At 41.0% G+C, this 19,669-nt stretch overlaps 1 protein-coding gene across 1 annotated transcript in view; it reads right to left on the bottom strand.

The window, feature by feature from the left end:
- Positions 1–10,985, bottom strand: part of LOC150079671 (ATPase family gene 2 protein homolog A-like) — a 154,162-nt gene extending 143,177 nt beyond the window's left edge. Inside the window, exon 1 of the mRNA XM_090383161.1 lies at positions 10,696–10,985. Within this exon, the coding sequence (XP_090239287.1) occupies positions 10,696–10,867 (172 nt within the window). The 5' untranslated portion in view covers positions 10,868–10,985. The remainder of the gene's footprint in view (positions 1–10,695) is intronic.
- Between the last annotated feature and the right edge of the window lie 8,684 nt (positions 10,986–19,669).

The raw sequence follows: 19,669 nt of genomic DNA, 5'->3' as shown, positions 1-19,669 counted from the left end.
TAGACTGCCACGGTTCAATTACAGGCTTTATTTGATATAATTTATTCGCAGTCTGTCTATTCCACGAATCCTGCCATTGGGAATGTATTTTCTCGTGGATTATCTGCCTGTAGTCTGTATAGGGGACTGACAGGCAGCGATTATTATTGGGGACTGCTGATTTGGCTGCGGCGTCAACCAAATCATTACCCCTAATCCCAATGTGGCTGGGAATCCAGCAGAAGCGGATGTCATATTCGCGTTCATGGAGAACGTGAATCTTCTGCTGAATGCTAGACAGAACTGGATGAGGATTATACCTCACAGATATTAAAGCCTGCAACATGCTAAGAGAGTTGGAATATAAAATGAACCGTTGGTATTGGCATTCACTAATGTGATCCAAGGCTAACTCTACAGCGTGCAGCTCTGCAGTAAATATACTGCATTCCGAGGGAATCTGCTCTGATATAGTCCTGTCTGTAAAGACAGCAGCAGATCCCACATATGATTCTGACTTCGAACCGTCTGTGTAGACTGGCGCGAAGTCGGAATATTCAGTTCGGTGTGCTGAATGAAGCTGCAGGTAGATGCATGATGGAGTGTCCAACTTTGCCCAGTTTCTAAGCGACAAGTCGCATGCCGGGACACGAGCATGCCAGGGTGGAAAGGGTTGCTTTGATGTTTGGGCAACCTTGTCTACCTTAATATTAAGTTCTTTGAGTAGCTCTTGGAGACGAATACCAAAAGGACGATTGGCAGTCTTACGGGTGTTGTACAAATTTTCCCATCGTGGCGCAAAAACGAATGGCCACGTAGGATGGTCTGGCAGGGATTTCAGTTTTAAGGCGTACTTTAGAGACAACTGCTTACGACGAAGCGATAACGGTGGTTCGTTTGCTTCGACGTATAAGCTCTGGACAGGAGATGTTCGAAATGCTCCAGTAGCGATACGTAGAGCCTGATGATGGACAGGGTCCAGCCATCGAAGGGCACTGTCTCTGGCTGAAGTATATACTTGGGACCCATAATCTAATTTGGATCGCACAAGTGCACGGTACAGCCGTAGTAGAGTGCATCTGTCTGCTCCCCAAGATGTAGAGGAGAGCGAGCGGAGAATATTAAGCCCACGTGTGCACTTTGTGCGGAGTTGATGGATATGATCCAAAAAGTTCAATTTTTTATCGAATATGAGTCCCAAGAATTTTATGTTCGCTGCTACTGGAATGGCATTTTGTCCAAGCCTTAATTCAGGTTCAGGATGAAAATTACGCTTGCGACAAAAGTGTACGCAAACGGTCTTCTCCGGAGAGAACCTGAAGCCATTAGAAAGTGCCCAGGAGTTCAGACTATCAATGGCTTTCTGCAGTTGTCTTTCAATTACCCTCATGTTGCACGACTGGCAAAAAATGCTAAAGTCATCAACATAGAGGGCACTGTTTACAGTTGGAGGAAGTTGTTCTGTGATGGAATTTATTTTTATGGCAAAAAGCGTGACACTTAATACTGATCCTTGTGGTACTCCCTCCTCTTGGCTAAAGGAGCGAGAGAGTGAGGATCCCACACGAACTTGGAACGATCGATTGGCTAAAAAGTTTTGAATAAAAAAGGGCAGATGCCCTCTTAGGCCTAGGCTATGTAAGTCTTTTAAAATGCCAAATCTCCAAGTTGTGTCATACGCCTTCTCCATGTCAAAGAACACCGACACCAAGTGTTCCCGTGTTAGGAAAGCATCCCGGATGGATGCTTCCATTCTAATAAGATGGTCCAGAGTGGACCGGTTCCTTCGGAAGCCGCACTGGATGCTGGAGAGGTCATTTGATTCTAAATACCATATTAAACGAGAATTGACCATTCTCTCCAGGATTTTGCACAGACAGCTAGTCAGAGCAATAGGACGATAGTTGGTGGTGACCTTTGGATCCTTTCCTGGCTTAGGGAAGGCAAGAACGATTGCCTTTCGCCAGGAGTCCGGAAACTGCCCTTCAGTAAAGATTCTGTTATACAGAAGGAGCAGACAATCCATAGATTTTGGTGAAAGATGTTTGGTGAAAGATGGAAAAGATGAATCATTTCATAATGGATGCCATCTGGTCCAACAGCACTTGCTTTGGAAAGAGTGAGGGCTCTTTTCAGTTCCTCTATAGTTAACGCCCCGTTGTAGGGATAGAGGCCCTTGGTCTTAAAATTAAGTGCTTGTTTTTCCAATTTATGTTTCAGGACCAGGAACTCTGGGGAGTACGAGGATGTTGCGGAGATGTTAGAGAATGTTTCCCCAAGAGCATTGGCTATTGCAGTTGGATCTGCAATAGCGCATCCATTATAATCTAGGATTGAAGAAGGGTGGGATGTATATTTCCCCTTCATTTTCCGGATTTTATCCCAGACTACCTTAGAGTTGGTAGACTGGTTAATAGATGATGTAAAACGGATCCACGATTCCTTTTGACTCTGACGGCGGATATATCGTGCTTTGGCTCGTGCACGTTTAAAGGTTGGTCGTGGTGGGATATCGGCAGAATATCCCCCACGCTTTGTTTTGAGCCTTTTTTGCCGCTGTGCATTGTGAATTCCACCAAGGTTTAGGAAATGGTGGAAACCGGGCAGATGTTTTTGGAACAGCATTCGCAGCTGCTTGGACAATATTTTCTGTGATGTACTTAACTGCATCATTGATAGACTCTTGACTGACTGTGCTAAGATCAAAATTTGCCTGATGTTGGAAGGCAGTCCAGTCAGCCTGATCAATCTTCCACCGTGGTAACCTAAAAGGAAGACATGGTCTCCCACTGTGTAACAAGGTTATCACGGGGAAGTGATCGCTTCCGTACGGATTCTCCTCCACTTCCCAAGTGAGTGACGGGAGTAGAGAAGGGGAGCAGATAGAGAGATCAATGGCAGAAAAAGTACGGGTAGGCATGTGGAAGAAGGTGTTTTTTCCAGTATTTAGAAGGGAAAGGTCATTGTCATTGAGCATTCGCTCTATGACTCGTCCCCTTCCGTTGATGTTAGCACTACCCCACAGGGTGTTATGTCCATTCATATCCCCGAGAAGTAAGAAAGGGGGAGGCAACTGCGTTAGAAGATCATCAAGGTCTGCCTGGGAGATGTCAGTCCCAGGTGGCAAATAGATAGAGCACACAGTTAATAAAAATCCCACTGAAAGGCGAATTGCGACAGCCTCTATGCTGGTTGTAATTAGCAAGGGCTGCACTGGGGTCTGGTTACCCACAAGGATAGCCACTCCCCCATGTACAGAGTCATCCGCAATTCTATCCTTTCGAAAAACTGTGATGTTGTGCATGGTGGGATCATCATTTGCCTTTAGATATGTCTCCTGCAAGCAAAAGCAAACTGGCTCGTGCTTTTGCAGGAGGGCCTTGATGTCATCAATATTTCGCCGGAATCCACGACAATTCCATTGTAGGAATTTAGCCATTATTTTGGCTTGGTGGGTCCATCAGGCGGCTTCCGAGGTGCTGAGGGCTTACTTTTATCAGTCTTGGATTTATCTTTTTTGGGGAAGAAAGGACGCTGTCCCGTGTCCATTTCCTCCTCCGCAAAGAGTTCCAAGACCGACTCTTCGGGTACCTCCTTCTGCTCGACATCCATCTTTTCTTGGGTTATAGGGGGGACTTCCCCTTTCTTATTCTTATCTTTCATAACTACCTTTGGAACTTGTGGAGCATTAGGAGGTACCGATATAGGAGTGGCAGCTGATTGGTCCTTCTGTGCAGGTTTTTGAGAACTTAATAGATACTGCGCGATGGGAGTGAAAGACTCCTTTGGAGGAATGGTCATGTCCGTCTGAGTTCCGACGGAACATCTCCCTGCTACCTTCTGGGCGTAGGTAGGTCTGTTGACATTCAGGGGTTTGACCGATTTCCTTGCCTCCTGGTATGATATGTTAAGCTCTGCCTTCAGCCGTTGAATCTCTTTTTCTTCTTTCCACCTCTGGCATGCTCGTGAATAGGCCGGGTGTTCGCCTTCACAGTTAATACAGGTGGGTTTTGCGGCTGAACATGCTGTTGTTTCGTGGTCCTTTGCACCGCATCGAGCGCATGCAAGGACTCCACGGCAGGCCATTTGAGAATGTCCATACTTCTGGCATTTGAAACACCGTAAAGGGTTCGGAACGTATGGACGCACTGAACAGTTGATGTATCCAGCTTTAATCTCATCAGGAGGTTTAGGAGTGTTAAAAGTCAGGATAACGCTCCTGGTTTTAACAATTTTTCCATCCCTTCGCGCAGTGATTCTCTTGACGGCAATGACTCCCTGTGGTTTTAATTCGGAGCAGATTTCCTCCTCGTATACGTCGAGAAGGTCCCACTCCGAAATGACACCTCTAGATGAATTGAGTGTTCTGTGTGGTGTCACTGTTATAGGGATTCCTCCGATTGATGTTGTTCGGAGTAGGTGTTCTGATTGCCTGTCATTTTTAGTTTCAATTAAGAGGTCTCCAGAACGGAGCCTCTTAACTGATTTGGGTGAACCTGCTAACCCGTCTAACCCTTTTTGTATAAAAAAGGGCGACATTTTACCAATTGGTGTCTCATTGGTAGAATGCATAATTAAGAACCTTGGGACTGGCCCTGATGGTAGTTCGGTTCGCTGCCTCTTATTAGCAATAATGCTATCTGGATCTTTGTCAATGGTTTCAGATAGGGACCGGGTTGGCGCCCCTGAAGAAGTTAGTTTATCAGGATTCATGTAGATTATTAAATTGTTCAGTGCCCAGGCTCCCCACCCACCACGGAGCCCAAAGGGACGCCCACTACCCGGCATGCAATAAATGCGCTCGGGAGTGGGACGCCAGGGCTACCCAGACACTATACCCGCACCGCCGCCAGCCTGAATCCTGTCCCTCGGACCGTGAGGGTAGGGGCGTGGCATTGACACGGTTGACCCTCGCAGGCGAGCCTACTAGCCGATTGATCCTAGCCGGGCCTTCCAGGACCACCCGTCTTGTCGAAGCAGGGGCCAAAGTGGTGTATTGAAGCTGGGCCCCTCAACCACCAGGATCCCCCTTTCCGAATTTCCACGGGTCGCAACGCACGGCAAACACGCCGGATTCCATTGATGTAAGCCCGGAACCTAGGCTGTGGGCGTTGGATCCCAGTGATGCTAGTCTGGAAGTCCAGCAGCGTCACTGGGAGGTCCCCTCACCACGTACAGGTGCCCACGTCGAGGGGTATTATGATGGTATGCAGTAATCCAGTATTACAATATAGCTGTAAAAAGAAATAGCTAAAACGTGTTATTCATTTGACCAGCTCCATGCTCTCTTTGCTTCCTGACCCCTATTTCAGAGAATACCGGCTGAACTTTACTTTATGGTGCTTACCCATGGATCTTTGCGATAAGGAGTGAAGAGCTGGCCTAGCTCTGCCCACTAGTTCCCAATGATTGAGTGATCTATTCCCGTGTGTAAGTTCGTTTCCTGATTTTGGTTAATGTTTACAAGTAGGTACCCCTTCCGATTGATTATTGCGAGCAGCAGTAACTGACATGCCTAACCTGCTATGATTAGTCTTAGGGTGTTTATCTCCCCCCCGCTCTGTTTTAAAATCAGAAAAGTTCCCAATTCAATTCATTGTTCCCAAATTAGGAACTTTTCCGATTTTAAAACAGCAATGGGGGGGGGATATAAGCACCCTAAGACTAACCACAGCAGGTTAGGCATGTATCACTGCTACTCGCAATGATCAGCTGGAAGGGTTACCCACTTGTAAACATTACCCCGATTTTAAAGCAGTGCAAAAGCGGGAGGACCCCCAAAATGACTTCCCCCTTTGCAGCTGCTTTTAAATTGGGAACGGATCGCATCTAATCTGTGGGAACTAGTGGGTGGAACCAGGCCAGCTCTTCTCTTGCAAAGAGAACAGCTGGCCTAGTTCTTCGTAAAGATCTATGGGTTAAGATCGCAAAGCTCCATGGGTTAAGTACCATAAAGTAAATTTCAAAAGGGGCGGTTGAACTTTACTAAGAAACCCTTACCTATAGATCTTTGTGACAGCAAATGATGGACAGATGTAGCTCCACCCACAGCTCTGTGCTGATTGGCTGCTAATCACGATTTTCAGTTCACAGTGAAACTCGTACAACAAGTAGAAGTTTCCCTAACGGACTCATTTCCACTAGTGAAAAAAGTCGTTAGATTACACCACTAAATTAGAAATGGATTCAAACGAAAAACAATGTTTAGTGTATATTCCTGTATAATCTGTAGTAAGAAAACTTAGTTAGTTAATGCCACCCAAATTCGGGATGGATTCGAGCAAAAAACGATATCTATAATGTTTGCACCTTGTTTCGCTTGAATCTGTCTGGAATTTGGTAGTGTAACATAACCCGACTTAAACTTCAGTAAGAAAGGTTAGGTTATGTTAGAGTTATACTCCAGAATATGGGTATACCTCCGAAGGAAGTGGCTTCTTTTGTTTGAATCCATCCTGAATTACTGGAGTAAACTAACCTAACCTTTTTTTCACTAGCCAAAAATGAAAGTCTGTTAAAAAATCCACACTTCTTTTGCTTCAATCTGTCACGAATTTGGCAATTCTCACAACACGGTGAACCCATCATCTGGAGTTCAGCCAAGGTTAGTTTACGCCATCCAAACTCGAGATGCTTGAATCCGGCCTACTAGTACTAACTTCTACTTGTAAAAAGGTTAGCAGCAACCATTATCAAACCACTGCTGGATGGAAGCCTCCTCAACAATTAATGTTGAGGGAAATGGACCATAATCGGCCACGTTGGTCCAGCATAGGTTGGCAGATCATCCGTATTTAGCAGTCAGGGGCACGAACCCCGGTCTACTCAAAGAGCGTGTGCTAGTGCATTGCCGCTTTGACTACTTCTACTAGAAGTAAACCATAAATTATTATTATTATTATCACTAGCTATATGGTACGAGGAAGCCTGAGGCTTTTGCTACACCAGCCAAAAGAAAAAAAAAAATTCCTGAGTTAGAGAGAAAGTCGCCAAGAAAGAGAAGAATGATGATATCCAGCTCAGGACCTTGGGTGTGGCAAGCCCATACTCACCAGATGCAAGACCCTGGGGTTATGTTATGTTATGTTATTTGGAGCATTAGCAACTAGGGCCATATTGCTCCGGGGATATGCGGTGGTCATTCCCTGACCTTTCCGCATCCTCCGTATTTGGTGGTCACGGGCTCGAACCCCCGTCTACATCAAGAAGCGTGTGCTACGCACTGCTGCTCCTACCCACCTGGCTACGGAGGCGCCGAGCCCCTGGGATTAATTATTTAGCATTAGCATAGGCATTTGATGCTAGAAAGCAAGCTTATGCAGCATCAGCCAAAAAAAAACCACTTCCACTTCACCCCTCTGTTTGTTCGAAATACCTGTCCAGCTGAGCCTTAAATTTATTTAGGCTATCAACTTCTACGACAAGCAATGGAAGTCTGTTCCACCAACCAACTACCCGCTGGCTAAAGGCAAATTTCCACGCATCTGTCCTACTTCTGTCTTTTCTCAATTTGAATTTATGCCCTCTCAGGTGATTATTCTGAGCAAGAGGAAGAGGAACAATCCCATCAGCATTGAACATACTGAAACCATTCAAGGCTTTATACACCTCTATCAGATCACCTCGCTAGTGCCTAGTCTCCAGACACTAATTTGCAAAACTTAAACCCTTCTTTGTAAGAGCACCCCTTTGTTCCATTCACTAATCTTGTTGTCCTTCTCTGTACTCGTTCCAGCAGCTCTACATTCTTTTTTGAAATGAGGCCTCCAGACCTGTATACAGTACTCAAGGTGTGGCCTGACCATTGCCTTACACAAGAGAATCATCACCTCCTTATCCCTGCTAGAACAATTCCTGTATATCACTGACAATACACCATGAGCTACTCTTGTAGCCCGTCTGCACTGCTCAGAGAACTTCATATCTGCCTGCACAACCACGCCCAGGTCCCTTTCATTCTCTACCACTGTCAGTGTAGTACCACAGAGCTGATACGTTGCTGTGGGGTTGCTGTTTCCCATATGCAGTACTTTACATTTGTCAATGTTAAACTTCATTTGCCACCTCTCAGCACATTTGCTCAACCTTTCCAGATCCTGTTGCAGAAGCATAGTGTCAGTAGTGACCTTGACAACCCTACCAACCTTTGTATCGTCTGCAAACTTGGACATTAAGCTTGATATACCACCATCAATATCATTTATAAATACAGAAAACAATAATGGACCCAACACTGAACCCTGAGGGACTCCACTAATAACATTGGTCCACGATGAGCAGTGTCCATTGATTACCACTCTATCTCTTCTCCCCCTCAACCATCCCTTTATCCATAGCAGCAATTTGCCTCCAATGCCACACTGCTCCAATTTGTACAGCAGTCTTCCATGTGCAACAGTATCAAAAGCCTTTCTAAGATCCATGTACATAATATCAAAGTTATTCCCTGCATCCAGTTCTTTTGTGACTGCATCATAGTATCCAATCAAATTTGTCAGGCAAAACTTCCCTTAACAAAACCATGCTGTGTCCGAGCTATAACTGAAGTCTTGTCTAGATGATCCTGCAGTGCTTCTTTAACCAGTGCCTCCATTAATTTTCTTGGAACGGAAGTTAAACTCACGGGTCTATAATTACTTGTGTCGGCCTTTGATCCTCCTTTGTGAATTGGGGTCACATTTGCACATCTACAGTCTGTGGGTACCTCCGTTGAGTCCAGGGAAGCTCTCATAATTATGGCAAAGGGTTTGCTTACTTCCTTTGATGCCTCCTTTAATATAACTGGATAGATCCCATCCACCCCAGGTGCCTTTCTTATGTTTATCTTCAACAATTTCTCCTCCACTTTATTCTCAGTTATTACAAGATTCTCTAGCTTACTGCCAGAGATGAATACACCTCTGGCATTCCCCTCCCTGAATAACTCCTCATGTGAATGTCGATGCAAAATATTCATTTAGTTTGTTAGATACCTGAGCAGGATTACCAACAGTTGACCCATCGATATCAAGTGGACCAATCTGATTCATCCCCTTCCTTCTAAAGTTTGCATAAGTAAAGAACTCTTTGATGTTTTTCTTTGCATCCCTTGCCAAAGATTTCTCGTAATCTGCCTTCGCCTGCCTAACCTCCTTTGTAACTTGGTTACAGATCAACTTGTATCTATCATAGGCTTCTGTGTCACATGTTAATTTGTATCTGTCCCATGCATTTTTCTTCTCTGCCATATGTCTCATTAGTTCATCTGACATCCATGTAGGCCTAAACCTTGAACAATATTTCTTAGTTGGTATGTAAAGCCTAGTAGCTTCCAAGATAAGTTCTTTGAATGCTTCCCATTTGGAATTTGCTGTTGGTAACATCATCAGTTGGTCCCACTGTATAGAATTTAAGTACTGTCTCAGACCACTGTAGTTGCCTTTACGAAAGCAATAACCTTTCCCTTTACCCCTGATGGTAGTTACCTCTTTGAGTAAGTCCCACTTCAGCACACTGTGATCACAGCACCTAGTGGTTCATTTATCTGCAGATTCTTAATGCATGAAGAATCACTACTGATAATCAAATCAAGAGTATTACTCCCTCTAGTTGCCTCCCGAACATGCTGATGTAGAAAACAATCATCCAATAATTCACAAAAGCCTTGTTAGTGTGTGAGTGACCAGCCCATAAATTCCAGTCAATATCTGGGAAATTAAAATCCCCCATTATAAGACTCTCTGATGTACTGGCCCACTTTATTTCCCTGTACAGTTTCTTATTATATGCATCAGAGTCATTAGGCCTATAGCACACTTCTACTCTCAATTTTGATCTCCAAATGCTTATTTCACACCAAACTGACTCGACACTGCACTGTCCAGCGATGTCGAATGGCTTCACTTCCTTGGATTTTACGTGTTTCTTAACTAGTAGCATAACTCCTCCTCCCTTCCTATTTTTTCTGTAGACGTTGTACTCCCTAAATTCCAGTTTTGCATTCCTTATATCAGTGTGACACCACGTCTCTGATATCCCAACAATATCTGCCTTTGATGTTTTGAGCAATACCTCAAATTCATCAAATTTATTTACTAAACTCCTAGCATTGGTGTACACGTAAGTATACATGCACCTGTTTCTATTCTTGGCTACCCTAACACAACCCATGTGTTTACTCTTACCGCAATGACTCTCAGCAGTCTCTGAAATATCCTGCATCTTGTTTTTCAGGTTTCTGCTCATTCCAATAGAAGCAGTGCAAGAATTACTTTCACCTCTGCCAGTGGCTTCTGTTAATCTATTAGTCTTTGTATCCCCCCCCCAAAAGCTAGCAGTTTTCAGACCCACTTAACACTGCCTCGATAGCAACAGCAAATATTCTTGCACCCTTTCTATTTAAGTGTATCCAATTCCTGTAGAAGCAGTCTCTCCTGTTAACAAGTACAGTCCAGACTGAAAAAAATTCAACCCCTTGAGCCTTGCACAATCTTTCCAGGGACAAATTGATCGACAAGGCTCTCATCATATACTCCCTCCTATCGTGTCTGGGCAGAATTGCAGACACTTTCAAATTCAACCCTAATTCACTGCTTTTTTTCATATATTAATTACATTAATACACGTAATAATTTTATAACAGTTCAATAAGAATATCACGGAAAAGCAATGATACATTTCTAATGTCTGACAGCAGCTAAATCTACGAGTTACATTACTATCGAGAATACTTCTTACTTTTTACGACAGCATAAAGAATTCCCTTCGAAATATATCCGTGTGATGAAAAGCCTCCTGCTTGGGAACTCTCCGTACAGCATTTAGTATGAGTTTCCTTATCGCATAAGCCATATATAGCGTCACACCGTAAACACTTTAGCCACTTATTTAAATTAGACACAGATGACATAATCTGGGAGAAAAAAGAATAAAACAGAAACACAACACTCTAAAAAGTTAATACAAGACGTTTCCACTTGCAAGTTTGCTTTTAAGTTCACGCCACGTGGGTATAACCATAGAGTAGTAACATATCTTACTTTTCTGTGAGTACATGTGTGCACGCACGTGCCACGGCATAAAAATATAGGAACGATATAAACACAGACAATTATAATAGAAATCAGCATGGATTGAGCCCAATGTGAAGTCGCTCGAAAAAATAAAAAATAAATAAATTATTACAGTATTATGTTTTTTTTTTTTTTTTTTAATTCAAATAGCTTTCGTATTAAACGGAGGGCAAAGAGAAAGTAAAACATTTAGAACTGTGGAATTACATTTTGCTAGCAGGGAAAAGGAGGTGATTGTCCCTCTGTATAAGGCAATGGTCAGGCCACGGCTTGAGTACTGCGTACAGGTCTGGAGGCCTCATTTTAGGAAGGATGTAGATTTGCTTGAGCGTGTACAGAAGGGAGCAACACGATTGGTGAGGGGAATGAAGGGATTCTCTTACCAACAGAGGCTTAAGTTCTGCAAATTGCAGTGGCTGAAGACTAGGCACCTGCGCGGTGATCTGATTGAGGTCTATAAGGCCTTGAATGGGTTGAGCACGCTGAATTCTGAATTCAGATTACGAACCCAAGGGGACATAAGTTCAAATTAAGAAAGGACAGATGTAGAATAGATGTGCGGAAATTTGCCTTTAGCCAGCGGGTGGTTAATTGCTGGAACAAACTTCCATCTGTCGTTGTGGAAGTTGATAGGTTAAATAAATTTAAGGAGGAACTGGACAGGCATTTGGAGGGAATGGTGTGATTTTTTTTTTTTTTTTGGCTGATGCTGCATAAGCTCCTACACTTGCTTTCTTGCATCATGTGCCACTACTACTACTACTACTACTATTTCTTTAACACCAAGCATAGCAGAAACTACAAACTATGCCCCCCACACCCAGATATAAATCAGGGGTGGCCAACTTAATTTGTGATGCGATCTACTTTTTTCCTTTAAAATGTGTCGCGATCTACCATCTCAAAAATTTCATTGCACAAGTTTAAAAAAGTTAATCAACACATATTGAAAAATGTTGTTTATAAATTTTAAAATTCAATACAATTCAGAATTCTTATTTTAAATTCATACGTATTTAAAATTTTAATTTATGCGAAGTTTGTGTCTTAATTTCATCTGCCAAGCCTTCAAAATCTGGGATATACTGTGATAAGTCCAACCATAAAGAATCTTCTGTATGCAAGTCCGTAAGAGCACAGCAATTCTTCGTCTTTGTTTGTTTCAAATACGAAAAGGCCGATTCACACAGATAGGTGGAACCGAAACAGAAATTTAAAAGTTCACTGCATTTTTTTACATTTGTGTACTTTTCTCGGCAAACATATTTCCAAAAGTCTTCTTCTCATGATCTGGCTTTTAGGAAGATATCTTTTAGCAATATAATAATTTCATTTCTAATATTTTCTCAATGTGAAAAATCACAGCGATTTTTTCTGCAATTTGTTTCGTATCTAAGTGGACACTAAATGGATAAGAAATATATTGAACAATGTCTTCAATTGTTTTAAAATCACTGATTCTGGTTTCAAAATCGTCCACAAAATTCTCAATTTCAGAAATATATTTCTCACTATTAAATTCAAAAACAGGATATTTTTGCAAATGATCGAATTTTTTTATTTCTTTGAGATCCTTAACTATTGCCAAAAATTGATATTTATCTGCAGAAATACTACTAATCATGTCACCCACATTTTTATTTTTTACTTGTAATTCCAAATTCAGATCCCTTCATTTACTGCTAAAATCTGCCAAAAAAGCCAAATCACGCAACCACTCCGTATCTTGTAGCTGCTGATAATCATCTCTCCTTTGATCAACAAATTTTTTAATTTCATTCAGCAAATTTCGAAATATCTGTATAAACTTACTCCGACTCAACCAACTCACATCTATGTGTAATATCAGATCTGGTTTATTTTCATCGAGTTGCATTTTGAAAAGTCTCCTTTGAAGAGATTGTCCTCTGATGGAATTCACGATTTCGAAAGCGATGTCCATAACAATTTTAGTATTTAATCCACCAACAAGTGTTAGGCTTTTTCTGGCTAACACTTGTTGGTGGATGATACAGTGGAAACTCAAAAAATCTGGGAATTCATCATCCTTTTGGCACAATGCGATGAATCCGTTAAGATGCCCTGTCATTGCTTTAGCTCCATCTGTTGTTACTGATTCGAGCTTAAATAGTTGTAATTCAATTTAATTTTTTCAATAAAATGTTTGAATGAGTTAAAGATATCAAGACTTCTTTTAACGAAACCATACCCAGCAGTTCTTGTATAGTGTCAGAACCATCGAAAAACATACCAAAAAAACGAGCAATTGAGTTGTATCACTGAGGTCTGCAGATTCATCCAGTTGTAAAGAAAAGGACACACACTTAGCAATTGTTCACATTTTTACTAATTTTTTTCGATGCGTCGCATCACAATATTTCGAGATAATTGCAGATCTTGAAGGGCACTTTTAATTTCATTTTTGTTCTTAAAATTTTAAAAAAGAGAATTTGTAATTTCTAAAAATGCGTCTTTGATGAATTAAGAATCAGATCATGATTTGCATTTTTTTGCAAGAAGATGACTCACTTTAAATGATGCTACAGTTACTGCTTTAGATTGTAAATTGAGGAAAATTTGTTGCGCGAATAATCTAGATTTAAGTTCTTCTAATTTATTTTTTCTAAGATCACTATTCGGCGAAAAATCCGATTGGTATTTACCATGCAGTTCGTCGAAGTGCCTTTCTAAATTTCCTTTTTTCGGTATAGCCACAAAAGCATTGTAAATCAAATAGCAACATTTTTCTTTCACCCTTACAAAAAAAGTATTCTAGTCGCCAATCTTGATGAAAATGATACGTTTTGCTCTTTTTTTTGTAGTATTCATTTTAAATCACAAGGTATTAAATTAACATGTTAGTACTGTCCAGTTATTAAATCAGCAAAGGCAATGCCTACCGATTAAAACACTTTAAGTTGCGCGAACTGGAAAAATATTCTGTCTGAACAGATAACGCAGGATAATTGATGAAGAGGATTCCCGAATGAGGAAGTTGTTTCCAAAATAACTGGACAAACACACCACCGTTTATTGCTCTGTTTGGTTATATCCTTATAAGAATCAGTTTTGAATGCCTTTATGATATTTCTCTAAAGCTATTTCTGGAGGTCACGACCATAAAATAATAAAAACAATTTGCACTTTTCTGTTAGTGCAATCTAATTATAAACGGGTAGTAAACTCAATCTTATTACATTCGCAACAATATCTACAGCTGGAATTCTGTGAAATTTTAAGTTATAATGGTGAAATGTGTTTCTCTTTCAATGAAGTCTTCAATCATGCAAAAAAAAACAAAAATAAATTTTCAAAATCTGCTCTTCATTCCTATTTTGGAAGCTTTGTTTAAAAAAAATAAATAAATAAAATATTAACGCGTAGGTAGCGAAACCCTCTGCGCAATATAAAATTTTGGTTGTATACCTGACCGCGCAAATCGAGGGATGACTTTATATTGAAAATTCGTCGTGATCAACGGAAATTAAAGCGGCGATTGACTCATTGGCCACTCCTGATAAAAATTAATTAATACATAACTTGATACAGAAAATAAATAACGGAACGCGGAGATAATACTCGATACTGAAAAAAAAAAAAAAAAAAAATATATATATATATATACTGTATATATAGTGTTCGAACTGCGTTGGGATACAAGTTTAGAGTTATAATTTTGTATTGGAATTGAAATTTTATTGAAATTGTATTGAAATCATGACTCAGACAAGAGCAGCAAAGCAAAAGGCTCAAGCTAATGGGAGTGCTGTGGCTCAGGGGAGAACTGAGGGGGAAGTTGCCCTCTGAATCACAGCCTTTTAAAATGAACCGCTTGCTCGATGTTTTTGGAGCAATCAGGTACAGGACATGATATTGCCATGGGGGATGTCTTGTGTGTATGCGATGTAAGGAGTGTGAGGAAATAAGGCACCAACTCAGCGTTGTTATGGGCCTATATAAGAGCTTGAAAGACAGGATGGATGCCCTCAAAAGATTTAAATTGAGGAGCCCATCAGGATCACAGCTGCCCACATCAACGTCAGAGCTTGCACCTGACCGTCACGCAACACAGCGACGACCCCCAAGGCAGAATGCGCTGGTTCCACAGAAACTAGTAGTTCTAGATGACTCTATTGTCAGGGAAACGGGGAACATGGTATGTAAAAAGGATAGGTGGAACAGGATCAGGGTATATCTGCCAGGGGCAAAGGTTGATTTTGTTGTACAGCGGATATTATCTTTTAAGGACACAAAAGGTGATATTGTTGTACACATTGGCACTATTGATATTAAGAGTAGGAGACCGGTGGAATTACTTAACAGGTACAGGTCACTGTTGAAAAAAAGCCTTGAATTAGGGTTGAATTTGAAAGTGTCTACAATTCTGCCCAGACACGATAGGAGGGAGTACATGATGAGAGCTTTGTAAATTAATTCGGCCCTGGAAACATTTTGCAAGGCTCAAGGGGTAGAATTTTTTTCAGCCTGATCTGTACTTGTTAACAGGAGAGATTACTTCTACAGGGATGGGATACACTTAAATAGAAAGGATGCAAGAATATTTGCTGATGCTATCGAGGCGGCAGTGTTAGGTGGGTCGGAAAACTACTAGCTTCGGGGATGCAAGGACTAATAGATTAACAGTAGCCGCTGGCAGAGGCGAAAGTGATTCTTGCACTGCTTCCATTGGAATGAGCAGCAGCCTGGAAAACAAGATGCAGGATATTTCAGAGAGTGTTGTGAGTCATTGCGGTACAAGTGACCATATGGGTTATGTTAGGGTAGCTAAGAATAGGAACAGGTGCATGTATACTTGCGTATACAATAATGCTAGGAGTTTGGTAAATAATTTTTGATGAATGTGCGGGATTGCTCAAAACATCAAAGGCAGATATTGTTGGGATATCAGAGACGTGGTGTCACACAGATATAAGGAATGCAGAAATGGAATTTGGGGAGTACAATATGTACACGAGGGATAGACAGGATAGGAAGGGAAGAGGGGTTATGCTATTAGCTAAGAAAAACATAAAATTCAAGGAAATGCAGCCAGACGACATCGCTGGACAGTGCAGTGTTGAGTCAGTTTGGTGTGACATAAGCACTCGGAGATCAAAATTGAGAGTAGTAGTATATCATAGGCCTAATGACTCTGATGAGTATTATAAGAAATTATGCAGGGAAATAGAGTGGGCCAGTAAATCAGAGAGTCTTATAATGGGAGATTTTAATTTCCCAGATACTGACTGGAGTTTGGGGGCTGGTCACTCACACACTAGCAAGGCTTTTGTGGATTTATTGGATGATTGTTTTCTACATCAGCATGTTCGGGAGGCAACTAGAGAGAGAGGAATACTCTTGATTTGATTATCAGCAGTGATTCTTCATGCATTAAGAATCTGCAGATAAATGAACCACTATGTGGCAGTGATCACAGTGTGCTGAAGTGGGATTTACTCAAAGAGGTAACTACCATTTGGGGTAAAGGGAAGGGTTTTTGCTTTCGTAAAGGCGACTACGGTGGTCTAAGTCAGTATTTAAATTCTATACGCTGGGACCAATTGATGATGTTATCAACACCAAATTCAAAATGAGAAGCATTCAAAGAAGTTATCTTGGAAGCTACTAGACTTTACATACCAACTAAGATATACTGTTCAAGGTTTAGGCCTAAATGGATGTCAGATTAACTAATGAGACATATGGCAGAAAAGAAAATGCATGTGTTACATATAAATAATTGGGCGACATGGAAGCCTATGATAGATATAAGCTGGTCGGTAACCAAGTCAGAGAGGAAATTAGGCAGGCAAAGGCAGATTATGAGAAATCCTTGGCAAAGGATGCAGAGGAAAAACAGAAAAGAGTTCTTTACCTATGTAAACTCTAGAAGGAAAGGGATGATTCAGATTGGTCCACTGGATATTGGTGGTTCAACTGTTGATGAACCTGCTCAGGTGGCTAACAAACTAAACGTGTATTTTGCATCTACGTTCACAATGAGGAGTTAAACAGGAATGGGAATGCCAGAGGTGAAGTAAACTCTGGCAGTGAGCTAGATGATTTTGTAATAACTGAGAGTAAAGTGGAGGAGAAATTGTTGAAATAAACACAAGAAAGGCACCCGGGGTGGATGGGATCTATCCAGTTATATTAAAGGAGGCAGCAGAGGAAGTGAGCAAACCCTTAGCCTTAATTATGAGAGCTGCTTTGGACTCAGGGGAGATACTCATAGACTGGAGATGTGCAAATGTGACCCCAATTCACAAAGAAGGATCAAAAGCTGACACAGGTAATTCTAGACCTGTTAGTTTAACGTCTGTTCCAGGAAAATTAATGGAGGCGCTGGTTAAAGAAGCACTGCAGGATCAGCTATACAAGGCTTCAGTTATAACTCGGACACGGCATGATTTTGTTAAGGGAAAGTCTTGCCTGACCAATTTGATTGGATACTATGATGCAGCTACAAAATAATTGGATGCAGGGAATAACTTTGATATTATATATTTGGATCTTAGGAATGCTTTTCTTACTGTTGCTTATGGAAGATTGCTGCACAAATTGGAGCAGTGTGGCATTGGAGGAAAATTTTTGCTATGGATAAAGGGATTGTTGAGGGGGAGAAGACAAAGAGTGGTATTCAATCGACACTGCTCATCAAGGACTAATGTTAAGAGTGGAGTCCCTCAGGTTTCAGTGTTGGGTCCATTGTTATTTTCTGTATTTATAAATGATACTGATGATGGTATTTCAGGTTTAATGTCCAAGTTTGTAGATGATACGAAGGTTGGCAGGGTTGTTAAAGACATTAATGACAATACACTGCTGCATCAGGATCTGGAAAGGTTGATCAGATGCGCTGAGAGCCGATTAAAATGAAGTTTAAGATTGACAAATGTAAAGCAGTAACCCCTGAGTAACGTGTCAACTGTGTGGTACTGCACTAAAAGTGGTAGAGAACGAAAGGACGTCGGAGTAATTATGCTGGCAGATACGAAGTTTTCTGAGCAGTGCAAACGGTCTGCAAGAGTAGCTCATGATGTCTTATCAATGATATACAGGAATTTTTCTAGCAGGGATAAGGAGGTCATTGTCCCCTTATATAAGGCAATGATCACGCCACATCTTGAGTATTGTGAACTGGTCTGGAAGGCTCAATTTAAGAAGGATGTAGAGCTGTTGGAACGAGTACAGAGAAGGGCAACAAGATTAGTGAATGGAACAAAGGGGTGCTCTTACAAAGAAAGGCTTAAGTTTTGCAAATTACAGTGTCTGGAGACTAGGCACCAGCGAGGTGATCTTATAGAGGTGTATAAAGCCTTGAATGGTTTGAGCATGCTCAATGCTGATGGGATTCTTCCTCTCGCTCAGAATAATCACCTGAGCTGGCATAAATTCAAATTGAGGAAAGACAGATGTAGGATAGATGTGCGAAAGTTTGCCTTTAGCCAGCGGGTATTTGGTTGGTGGAACAGACTTCTATCCTTTGATGTGGAAGTTGATAGCCTAAATAAATTTAAGGCTGAGCTGGGCAGGTATTTGGAAAGAATGGACGGGTGAAATGGGAGCGGTTTTTTTTTTTTTTGTTGAACCTGCATAAGCTTGCTTTCTTTCATCATATGCCTCTACAAATGCTTACTTCGTTTTTCATCCTACAAACCCAAAATCGACCTAAAATCACATGCAATTTACAGACAGTATACACACACAGGAATATGGGCTTAGTCGATGCTGTTCCTAAAACCTTGCTACAACTATGAAAATTATGCCCTCCAAATAAATTACAAATTCCTGTCTAATCTGTAGTTTGGTTGGAGTTCAGAGAGAAATATGGATTCAGAATGACATATTGATTTTGGGTATTGTATATAGCTAAATAATTATATATAAATATTTTACAAATATGTAATATTTTTAAAATATTTTAATATATATACAGTAGACCCTCGATATTCTGGAATAGATGGTAAAAAAATTCCCGGATAATCGATTTCTCGGTTAATACAAAATACAGTAAGGCCCCAACATACGTAAGAGATTAGTTCCAGGGCTTAGACGTAAGTCGAGTTTTACTTAACCCGCGAGTGACTAATAAAATATTGCTACTATATACCTGATATGCAAAATTACAAAAACCACATATCCTCAGAAGAATAAAAAAAAAATAGTTATATATTTTTAATTAGTTCAATTAAAAACTTTATCTGGGGATAGCGGTTAAATAGCCAGGGTGGCACATAAGAAAAGAAAGCATAAAAGGAAGAAAAAAACCCATGTTATTGTTCTGTAAAACTGATATGAATTTCCTAGCCTTGATTATTATAGTGGACTTCATTGGTGCCAATCGCTTCACCCTTTCTCTTATTTTGCCTTTCTCCTTTATTCTGTTCACCGTTACCACCGACAAATCTGAATTCCATGCGATACTTGTTAATATTTGGCCATTTTCAAAAATCCTTATTATTTTAATTTTCTCATCCAAATCGATCGCTTTCCGTTTATCGATAGACTTACTAGTACAGCTTTCACTTATTCCCTTAATCGGCTATGATAACGGTCAAAACGAAATATTTTGAAAGAACTTCACAGGGTTAAGGCGAAAACTCACTATTATCAGTCCAAGCGAGCTCACATTTGGA

This window comes from Mastigoproctus giganteus, chromosome 10 (genome assembly GCF_048544385.1).
Source record: "Mastigoproctus giganteus isolate SK-2022 chromosome 10, ASM4854438v1, whole genome shotgun sequence".
Classification (NCBI taxonomy): domain Eukaryota; kingdom Metazoa; phylum Arthropoda; class Arachnida; order Uropygi; family Thelyphonidae; genus Mastigoproctus; species Mastigoproctus giganteus.
Note: the sequence above shows the minus strand (reverse complement) of the source record. Positions and strands in the feature narration are given on the sequence as shown.